The following is an 11819-nucleotide window of genomic DNA, read 5'->3' as shown; positions in this document are numbered from 1 at the left end:
GTGGCATGCATAGCCAGTTCTATAAGTCTAAAAGCATGTTGATCAAGAAATTGGTATGTAAAAATTGGTACAAGTATACAGATATCAAACTAAGTTTTGCTAATTAATTGGTAAGATTGAACTACCTCTACTCTTCACCATTAGATAACCTTTCTAATTCTTTGATTTCTTTAGGCGTGATTGACCTGAGGTATTACAAAAGTAATACACTGATTGTGCTCTTATCCAATTAACTATATTCATAAGGGTATTTTGGTTCCAGTTTTCAATTTCTGCTTATATGTGTAATGTGTGTGGGGTTTTAGTTTCACTGATTTGCGGAGATTTTTTGCCACTCAAGACTTCAGAGGAATTTCATTTTACCATATCATAGAAAGTATATAACTTTTGTCCTTAAGCCCGATTCCTGCGCTGAAACATATGTTCCTTTTATGAAAAACCAAAATATGCTTTTATACTTACAAAATTTCAATTAGAATACAATCATTTAAGTATATATTGTTATATCAATAAAAAAAAATATTGATTTTTATAATAATTTGCATGACCAAATCTAACATTAAGCATGCAGTCAAATTAATTGATATTATAAATATAAAAGCAAAAATTAGAAATACTTAGAATAAGAAGCAGAAGGAAGAGTTATAAATAATAAATATAAAAATTTAAATATAATATAAAGATTTTTAAATCTATCTAGAAATAAGTCATGTAAAATTATTTTTGTATGACATAAAAATTATCAAATTAAAATTTTGTAGCATATTAAAATTATTTTTTCTTATTATCCAAATACACGAATTTTAATAATTTTAAAATACTCTCTCCAAACAAAGTTTCAAAATTAAACTCTTATTAATAAACATCCAAAGACAGTGATACACGAAAATCTGCTATTCCAAACAATAATACAAGTGTGTAAATAGCATAGGGAAAGTAAGTGATATGCAACTAAACTCATCAATACTATGTCGTTTCGGATCAAGACTTTTTTCAGTGGAAAAATAACGTAGTTAACTCAGTTTAATGTAAAGCATTGATACCCTGCATTTATATAAATGTGCAATGTAGTTTTAAATAAAAGATCAAACAAGGAATGGAGGGAGATCCATGTGGTATCCAACCTCATGTCATGTTGCTGTCTACCCTCAAGACAACATGTGCAGACAGTACTACGAGCATTTTGACTATGTCTTTTGTCCATCCTACAAAGAAATCAAGCTTATCCATGATCACTTTAAATTGGAATTGAATTTAGTATGTGCTTAAATATGCATCTGCAAAGTTGAGTTTAAATAAATTTAATTTTGTAAAATTGACTTTATTTAGAAGTGACCTTAAAGTTATGTGATTTATATTCATTTTATTTTATTTTATTTTCACATGTAAGTTTGTAAAAACTCAATATAAATTTTCAACTCTATGCGAAAACTAAAATTGATTAAATTAACGCAAATGCAAATATAAAAGAAAAATCAATTATATCATAGGATTGCCAAGCATGTTGGCGCAAATTTCAAATCACATTTACATATTCAAATTTGAATTTGAAGACTTTTAATGCTGAACCAAGCAAACAATTAAAATACAGAATTATTTTTCCTTAAACTCAACCTAATTCAATTTGCATACGAAAATGACTATACAGATAACTCTACATTCTATATTCTATTTCTTATTTAATTGAATATTGAATTATTTCTTATAGAGTATGTATAAATTATTATTCTTTTTATATTCTTTTAACACTATATAGCATATGGGAAACTTTTAAATTAAATAATAAAATTTATACATATGAGTGACATAAGGTGTCGAACTTGTACTTTTATTTCACTTAATAATTTTTCATAAAATGAAAGATTTATCAATCAAATCATTAAATTATTTTATATAACTTTTATAATTATGTATATCAAATTTTATACAATTTAAAGATTTATAAGTATATTATTTAAAATTTGATATTTAGAATTATAATTGTAATTATAATCAAGTTAGCAAAAGTATAATTATTCAGGATGGTAGCGCATCATATCAAAATCAAGTTACATCCAGCTAAACTACGAGTTCAAATGCTGGTTGGTGTGGTTCTGTTGTTATTTTGCCCATTCTTTTCGGAACGTTTTTCCACTGATTAGCGGAGTTCACCTAAATTCAACCTAATAGTTGCACAATTTTGTCTGTTTTCAAGAATTTGACATTATTAAATAATGTACAACTTTTGTCCTTAGGCCGAATACTAGCGCTGAGATAGAGTTTCTTCATGAAAATGCTTTTGCACGTTACTTAATATATACACTAAGTTATATCAGAAAAGGATTTCCCTTTTTATTCATTTAATAAACATAGTATTATAACGTCATTCAATTACATCGTGCTAGTTAAGATTTTTTTTTTAAATTAATAAAAATAGTGTCTATTATAACTGTCTGATTATATTAAAAAAAAGAATTAGTAGTGATAGTTTTGAAAAAAAAATAATCAACGAAAGATATTGAAGGATACACTCATAAGAATATAGAAAGTTTGACATTAGATTTAAATTCATAAAATAAGTTCAATTTGAAATTGAGTGATTTATCACCTAAATTTATACTTAGGGACAGACAATGACATGCATTTAAATACAGCTAAAAGGCATATTAGTCTTCTTTTTCTCTGGCCTTATCTTTTACATTCCCTTTTATATTGTCACGAAAAGCCTCTTACTTTTTAGTGTTTCATATTAATGTCAAGGTGTGAAACCACTTATTCAATCTTTCTGGAAGTTCAAGAAACAAATGAAGATTTTCAATGAAATAAAATAAATGCCTCTGGAACATTGACATCACCTTAGAGGTAGGTTCCAATTTGGCCAATAGTTGTCCAAAATTTCAACTTATGCAAACTAAACGCGTTGAAAAATACCACCACCCCAACAAGAACTAAATATCAAATCAAATACCAAAGAGCCTGTTCAATATCTCTCTCAATACCATTTATTTTCATATCCATGTTCAAATACCTTGTTTTCCAACAAATCACTCACCAAAGCCACCACCATGCAGCTCAATCGCCTATGCATTGTTTTACCACCAAAATCTGGTGAAATGATGCAACCATTTGAAAAGGGTGTCCAACAACAACCCTTTCAAACAGCAAAGAAACAAGATAAGGCTAAACAACCTCAAAGGGCTTGTGGGGGGCAAGTTCTTGATTTGCTCCGTGATTCTTTGATCAAGTTCTATGACTCAGGGTGGTGGAGAATTTGCCAAAGAGGAGAGCACAAAGAGAACAAGAACTCTGGTTTGTTGTTTCATGACATGGATGGTGTGCAAGTTTCTGTCAACATTGGCTCGGACAACCCAAGGATTTTCAGTTATGCAGAGCTTTTCATAGGGTCAAATGGTTTCTGTGAAGACCAAGTTCTAGGGAGTGGAGGGTTTGGCAAAGTTTATAAGGCTGTTTTACCAAGTGATGGAACAGTGGTTGCTGTGAAGTGCTGTTTAGAAGAGAAAGGAAAACAATTTGAGAAGAGTTTTGCAGCAGAATTAACAGCTGTGGCAGATCTTCGCCACAAGAATCTTGTGAGGTTGAGGGGTTGGTGTGTTCATGAAGATCAATTGCACCTTGTCTATGACTACATGCCTAACCGAAGCCTTGACCGTGTACTATTTCGCAGGCATGAGAACTTGAAGGCTGAGCCTCTTGGTTGGGGACAAAGAGGGAAAATTGTTAAAGGTTTGGCAGCTGCATTGTACTATCTCCATGAACAACTAGAAACTCAAATCATTCATAGGGATGTTAAAACCAGCAATGTGATGCTTGATTCTCATTACAATGCTCGCTTGGGTGATTTTGGCATGGCTAGGTGGCTAGAACATGAGCTTGAGTACAAGTATATCAATAGTAAAAAAACTTCAACAAAAGTTGACCATTTCAGGTTGGGAGAGACATCAAGAATTGGTGGCACAATTGGGTATCTTCCACCTGAAAGCTTGCAGAAGCCAAGCAATGCTACCTCCAAATCTGATGTCTTCAGCTTTGGGATAGTTGTGCTAGAGGTGGTGTCTGGAAGAAGAGCAATAGATCTCACATACCCGGATGAACAAATCATTTTGCTTGACTGGATCAGAAGGCTTTCTGATGAAGGGAAACTTCTGGAAGCAGCTGATACTCGGTTACCAGATGGTTCCTACAAGCTTTCACAGATGCAACATTTCATTCACATAGGCCTCCTCTGCACACTCCATGACCCACAATTGAGGCCAAACATGAAATGGGTTGTGGAAGCACTTTCTGACATTGCTTTCCATTTGCCAGCACTCCCTTCATTTCTCTCCCACCCTTTATATATATCTCTCTCTTCCCCATCAGGGACTAGTCATAGTCCTAGTAGCACAAGTGGCACCAGCTCTACCACAGAGAATGCTAGCATAATCACCAACTATACTTCATCAAACTATGTCACAGCCGCAGGTGAAACTGTGTATGTAACTGCTGAACACAAAAACAGTGAAATCATCTCTTCTAAGAGCATGAATCACCACCAATCGTTTCCCATGGTTGAAACTCCAAGAGAAATATCATACAAGGAGATTATTTCTGCTACAGATAACTTTTCAGATTCAAGAAGGGTTGCTGAGCTAGATTTTGGAACTGCTTATCATGGCATACTTGATGACAGTTGCCATGTCTTGGTGAAACGCCTGGGGATGAAGACGTGTCCCGCATTGCGCGACAGATTCTCGAATGAACTGCGGAATCTAGGAAAGCTTCGCCATAGGAATTTGGTGCAGCTTCGTGGGTGGTGCACTGAGCAAGGAGAGATGCTAGTTATTTATGATTACTCAGCAAGCAGAATTCTCAGTCAACAGCTTCTGCATCATAGCAGTGGAAGTAGAACTGGGTGTTCTGTCCTCCAATGGCACCACAGGTACAACATAGTAAAAGGACTGGCCTCTGCAGTCCTCTATCTACATGAGGAATGGGATGAGCAAGTGATTCACAGAAACATTACCTCTTCAGCTGTCATCCTTGAACCAGATATGAACCCAAGACTAAGCAGTTTTGCTCTAGCTGAATTTTTGTCAAGAAATGAGCATGGCCATCATGTAATCATTGACACTAGAAAATCAGTTCGTGGGATATTCGGCTACATTTCACCAGAATATGTGGAATCTGGTGAAGCTACCTCAGCAGCTGATGTTTATAGTTTTGGTGTGGTGGTGCTTGAAGTTGTCACTGGACAGATGGCAGTGGACTTCAGGCAGCCAGAGGTGCTTTTGGTGAAGAAGGTTCATGAATTTGAGATGAGAAAAAGACCATTGAAGGAATTAGCTGACATAAGACTTAATGGAGAGTTCAATGACAAAGAACTGATGAGATTGGTAAGGTTAGGAATTGCATGCACCCGTTGCAACCCACAGTTAAGACCAACCATGAGACAAATAGTAAGCATCCTTGGTGGCAATGACAAATTACTCATGCAGAATAACACGGAAAGCATGGAAGAATGGAGACAAAGAAATGCTAGTTCTTTGGAAATGATTAAGAGAATCCAAGCTCTAGGAATACAGTAAGTAGTTACAGTGGTCATTGGTGTAACCTAAGGAAACTGAAATTTTTGTAAAATAGAGAAGGCTGTTTCTTTGTATCTCCTTATTTTATCTATTTTATCTGCTTATTATCTATGCTAGGTTGTATATACAGAAGTTTAATGTATCGGTTTATCTTTCAGCTGAAGCATTAGTCAAATTATGTATTTCTATCATAATTTTTCTTATATTCCCACAAGCAAAATGTATAAATTTCTCCAACCAAAGTTTCAAGAAAATGATAAAATTCAAGCTTATACACATTAAGCACTATCTAATCTAAATTTAAGCATTCTCTGCAGTAGAATAGCTATTCATCAACATCAATCCCAATCCATTTGATGAAACCAAAGAGGAACCCCCTGAATGTGGCCTGCCCATTCTTGTCCCAGTCTATATCTTCTGCAAGGAAAACAAAACCAGACAGTGACATACAAATAAGGATAGTGAAATGAAAAATGAAACAACAGATCATGTTATAAAGGAGGAATTGAAGTGAAGTTACTATTACCAAGTCGTTTTCTAGTGATGTGCGATGGTGATCTTTCCCGAGGGGTAGTCTCATTCAATGTCAAGGCCATGTCCTCATGGTTAATCTTCCCATCAGAATTATGATCAAAAAACAGAAAGACCTCAACTATGGTGTCAAAAATTTCTCCAATCTGTGCTAACTCTGCTTTGGAAGGCTGAGAGGAAAACATAATCATTATATCAGTAGTGACTGCACAGTTTAAGCAGATATGTCTATCAAGTTCAAGATCAAGATAGCACAAATTAAGTTTCTGATGAATACATTATCAGAAGATGAAGGTTCTGTTAGGAGATGTACGAGGCATAGAAGAACAATAAATTCATTGAACTGTATCCCCTTGCTTCCATCAATATCACAGTACTTAAAAATATTCTGACTTTCATCCTCTGGAAGATGAAGTTGCAAATGTTCTAACAACCTTTTTAGTTCATTAGGCTCTATAGATCCATTAGAGTTCACATCTGTGAAAGATACAAAAGGTTAGTTTTCTATCAAAATTTATGTGCTTTGGTTCATAAAGAAAAGAATGTTGGGGTTGTTTTTGAAACTTACCATACTTTTCAAACATTACTCTTAACGACTTCAGTTTCTCCTCGAACGTAGGGAACATCATAAATATGTTATCAATTGATTTCATTCTTCTTTCTCCAAATTTATATCTTTTTATTTCAGCTATTTTCCGTTCAAGCTTCTCTTCCAAGCTTTTTTTCTTGCTTGGCTTCTTCTTCTTGTTGAAACAAGAAAACATGCCCCCCATTTTATGGAGCAAAGACTTCAGGAAAAAGCAAAAGATAAGATTACATTTCTCGGAATGAGGAAGAGGGAAATCCAAAGGAATACATTAAGAGATACAGGCTATAGAACATGTTTAATTTTGACCAGCCACAGACAATGTATTGTTTCACTCTTAAATTAAGCAAATTCCAATAGTGAAAGATCGAAACGAAAATTTTCAATTTGAAAACTGTAGAATAATTATTAAACAGTAGTGTCTTTGGTTTTCTTTTCTTTCCCTTGCTAAAGAATAAAAGAAAGAAAAGAAAAAGAGAACAGCCAGAACAAATCAAAGCCATATCTTGACATGCAGAAGTTGCATAAACTTGAGTCAATATCACTTAAATTTAAAAACCAACATCATATGCATATACAAGTTTCTCAATAAATTATTATTATTGTTATTATTTTTAAATCTTTCAGACCATTTTCTATTTGATATTCCAGTAAAATTAAAATTCCAAAAATTTTCCAATACTCAACAAGACATGCAGTAGATTAAACAAGAGAAAGGAATGTGAGAAGCAAAAGAAACTCACATATTTCCTGTTGCTTGGCTTGCAAACAGATGAAAACTAGTTTCTGGATAACCAAAAGATCAGCAGGAAGTAAGCTTTAAATCAATATGCAAACAGTTTAGGAAAAGAGAATGAAGCTCATCGAAATTTATAGAAAAAATAAAAAAGAAAAAAGAAGAAAAAGAAAGTATAGTGGATTCCAAAGGGGAGATGCCATCTTTGCTTCGAGTGTTAATCCTTTGAGTCCCTCTCTTTTCCTTCCAAGTATCTAAATTCCATATGGGTGATTAAGGAATATGTTCCCTTGACTTTACAAACTGTAAATAATGCTTATTCACTTATTTGTGTGATGGTGTTTCCAATAAACAAAAGCCAAAAGAAAAGGATAATTCAAAACCAGGTGGCATGGAGTTGGACCTACATATCTTCACTTTCCATTCTTTTGCTTGTGGTTTATACTTTCTATGGAAGCATTCCATAAGCCAAACACCATGCAAGCCTCCATAGCTTCTTCCACCATTTAGAGATAGAAGTTAACCTGGTTGAAACAGTTGAGTCCTGATTTTCTCTTTGAACAACTGATAGCAGGTTTTTACTTAATAGTATTATGGATGCAAAGCCTAACACTGCACCAATCTAAGTTTGAACATTCTATAAAGACAATAGAATGTTATTTATGCAGAAGCTTCAAACAGGGTCCAACTTCTAAAATCACAAAGAGAGTCTACATTCTAACGCCATTATGTTTGATTTCCATATACTCACCTGAATATATACTACCAAGATTATGACTGAAACTAGCTTTAGGGAATTAAATATTAAATTATTCATTAGCTTGCAAGTTTATTGAGAATATAGGGGATGAAACATTGTTTAGCAATATCCAACTTGGTTTGGCGAACCTTTTGGTCATTTCAATTTTCATGGGTTAAATCTAGATTGGTCGATCTTTTTTATTCATGCCTTGAGACGTTGAATCGAATGATTTTTCATTTACTGGATTACTTCAATTACATTCTGATCTTGCGAGTCCTACCGAGTAAAGCAAATTCTGAAAGATATTTTGGTAAAGAATTTGGGTAATTGTAAGGGTTTGGATAAGCCAAGGTTGAGGGTTCAATTCGAATTCAGGGTTTGGATACGTTGAAAACTCACTAAACTGGCAATGGGAACATTCCTAAATTGACCGCAAAAACTGAACCTAATCCCATTGAAATTCATATCCTCAACAATCAGAACGCGTGCGAGCCACGTGTATTTAGAAGGCGATCATAGACCATAGTCAACGAGAACGAGGAAAACAAAACCCATAAAAAGGTATTTGCGAATCAAACCCAACACAGTCTTTAAGTGGAAACCGTTCATGCTGGTGCCAGCCGTCGGCATTAGAGGCAAAATGGTGATTGTGAAGACTCATTCAGAATTATGTAATGTTATTCTTATTCCCACTCCAAGGACAAGATGCTATCAGTTGTTCAAAGAGATTGCGAGATAACGTGAAACATGCAACGAAATGTTAACATATGAAAAAATATAATAAAAATTTTATTTAGTTAAAAAATCAAATTTGAAACTTAGAAATAACTTTTAATACAATCTTGTAAACTATGTTAATAAAATCGAAAAGTAGTTTTTTTTTAAGTTTACTTTTTAGATGTTTAAATGCAATTTTAAATATTGGAGTTAATGAAATTATTTTTAATATATTATTTTTGCTCCTAATTATTTGTTTAGAGAGAAAAAAGTTATACTTATTTAACCTTTTTTTATTAAAAGAGAAATAAAAAATTATTCACTGTTGACTGAGGATGTTTTAGAATACAAATCTTTTCCGTACTATACACACCAAACTTAATTAGGAAACAGTACAAAAATTATTTCACTAAAAGTATTAAAAATAAAAATGTTATAATTTTTGCGAAGAAAACTTCGAATCTTCACAATAATAGCATCTAGCACCACTATCATTAACTAAATGAATTACATTCCTATAATCTGTTTAGCAATGAGTTCTTCTATAACCTTCACTTCAAGGTAAAGTCAAGTTATTTAACTTATCAATAAATTCTTCAAAAATATTGTCAAATATTTCTAATATGGCTAGAGAATTTCCAAACTTAATTGTCATAAGAGTTTTAATAAACCCACCAAAATCACTGATGATAGAATTATCCTGAATACTCCCTTCAACATTTAGAACCACCACATAAGAAGAGAAAGAAATAATTGAACTAGATGAGAAGGTTGAATGCACAAGATGAGTCATAATATTTCTATTTACTCGTTTATATAAAAGTTCAAGGTAATAATAAAAGATAAATTTGGAAGCTTAATAATTAATTTCCACAAAATGATCTTCTCCCTTTCTATTTGTTTTTTAAGATTATTTTACAAAGCTTAAGAATAATTAATACCATAGTTTGAATAAATATTATTCTTTAATCTTTACTTTTACACTTATGTTTTCTAGTTAATTAACTTTTATATTTATTAGTTTGTAAAAAGTAAGAATATAATAAGAAAAAGTAATAAATGTTCTTAAACTTCTAAAGTATTAAATACATATAAATAACGTATTGAGATAAAAAGAAACAAAGAAAGAACATTCTTTATTCTATGTAATATTTTTATTTTTAGTTAAATAATTAAAAATAAAGTTAGTATGAGTTTAGTATTAAATTTCTTATGAAACACTTAAAGAGGTACTCAACAACTTATTAGAGACCCAATATTAAAACGAAACTTAACACATGAAGTTTAGAGTTTTCATGTGCATAACTCGTTTGAATTGAGAAGATAGAAGAGTTTAATGGACCAATCAATTGTAAGATGTAAAATTCCTGTTTTATATCAATTAAAATTACATGGTTATAATAAATATGCATGTGAGAGTATGTTAAGAGAATTTTGAAGTGTTAGAACCGTAAGTCTTTCGCTGTAGCGAGAAAGAGGCCGTGGAAATAGAATATTTTGGAGCATTCTCGTTGTAGCGAGAATGGTCTCGCTGTAGCGAGAGATCCCTCGTTGTAGCAAAAAGTGCAAAGAACAAAGTACAATTTTGTCTGATATTTTTGCAGTGGCGAGAGAAAGTCTCGTTGTAGCGACAATCTCTCGCTGTAGCGAGAAAGGCTCGTTGTAGCAAGAATGTTACAATTCTGATAGTATTTAAAGGTTTTCATGCATGAAAACTTCATTTCTTCACTTCTTCTCACGTCCAGACTTCCTTTTCTCTGAACTCTCTTTACATTTCTTTAGATAAAATCTCTCTACACACCAATTATTTTTTTAATACATTCGTTCTAAACGATTCTAAGTATGTTTCCTTAGGTTAAATCGTGTTTTTACCATTTATTTCTTTTGAATCTTGTTCTTAAGGAATAAATTCATGTTATCTAGGTAAAAGAGCTATTTCAAGACGTTCTTCATCATCAATCTCCATTTAGATCTTCATTGTAAGGTAAGGGGAGCTCTATTTCTATCATTGTATGATGTAAGTTATATGTTGAGTTCGTGAGAGCATGTTTATGTACAAATTTTGATGATATATGTATGAGTAATGAGTATTTATGAAGAAAGATTGTTAATATGTATATGTTTGATGGTTTGGTTGACTGATTCTACTATAAAAATATGAAATATATGATGAACAAGCATAATTTTATAATTGAATAAGTTTAATAAATGTGCTGGATGTGATATGACCTTATTGCTGAGATATGATTGAGAATGATGAACGAGTCATCAATAATTTATTGAATGAAGTGATTATTGAGATCACAAGTAAATGATGAGCAGTATAGAGTTAGTTGGAAGTGCTATTAAGCATGATCTTATGAATGGATTAGTGTAAATAGTTACAGAGATACACTGAAGGTATAGAGTCCTGAGATAATAAGGAAATCTCGAAAAAATGTAGGGTGGTGAGTGACATTCGCGATTGTACACATATTATTGTTGGGTGCGAATGCGCCACATGACTTCACTCTCGTTTTCGACTAGACTCTTGACTATGTCTTTGCTAAGGGGCTCGTGATTGCATACGTTGTATCCGTATTGCATGAGCTAACTGACGACTATTGATATGAATAAGTAAAAACTCGAGAACTGTTGGAGGCATCAAACGACTGTGATCATAGTGCACTGAAAGTGTATATTTGGAAATTGAATTATAAGAATATAATGTAATTGTGTGAATTTGTATGTTAGGAAGAGAATAATTGATATGTGATATGAAGTGATGATTTTTGTATACTTATAATTATTGTGATAAATGATATGGTGTAATCGTGTTATGTTTGAAAGGTAGAATAGTTGCTCACCTTTACACCATTCTGCAGGTAGTAAAGATGACAATTCATCTTGTGTGGATTGATGTAGTAGATTTTATGCTAGTAGTGGATTAAATTATGTATTTAG

General features: G+C 32.7%; 2 protein-coding genes across 2 annotated transcripts; one reads left to right on the top strand and one right to left on the bottom strand.

Annotated features, from left to right (window-relative positions):
- The first annotated feature begins 2731 nt into the window (after positions 1-2731).
- On the top strand, positions 2732-6752 carry LOC113849446 (receptor like protein kinase S.2-like). The gene has a single exon (XM_027479360.1). It carries the CDS (start codon positions 3045-3047, stop codon positions 5562-5564), a length of 2520 nt encoding a protein of 839 aa, XP_027335161.1. The 5' UTR covers positions 2732-3044; the 3' UTR covers positions 5565-6752.
- Positions 5874-6896, bottom strand: LOC113849447 (probable calcium-binding protein CML22). The gene is made up of 4 exons (XM_027479361.1): positions 6664-6896; positions 6373-6572; positions 6091-6265; positions 5874-5981 (listed from the first exon to the last, which is right to left on the bottom strand). Exons 1-4 carry the CDS (start codon positions 6866-6868, stop codon positions 5890-5892), a joined length of 672 nt encoding a protein of 223 aa, XP_027335162.1. The 5' UTR covers positions 6869-6896; the 3' UTR covers positions 5874-5889.
- Between the last annotated feature and the right edge of the window lie 4923 nt (positions 6897-11819).

Source organism: Abrus precatorius, unplaced genomic scaffold (genome assembly GCF_003935025.1).
Source record: "Abrus precatorius isolate BTA unplaced genomic scaffold, Abrus_2018 Scaffold9, whole genome shotgun sequence".
In the NCBI taxonomy this organism is placed as follows: domain Eukaryota; kingdom Viridiplantae; phylum Streptophyta; class Magnoliopsida; order Fabales; family Fabaceae; genus Abrus; species Abrus precatorius.
This window is presented reverse-complemented; position numbering and strand designations above follow the sequence as displayed.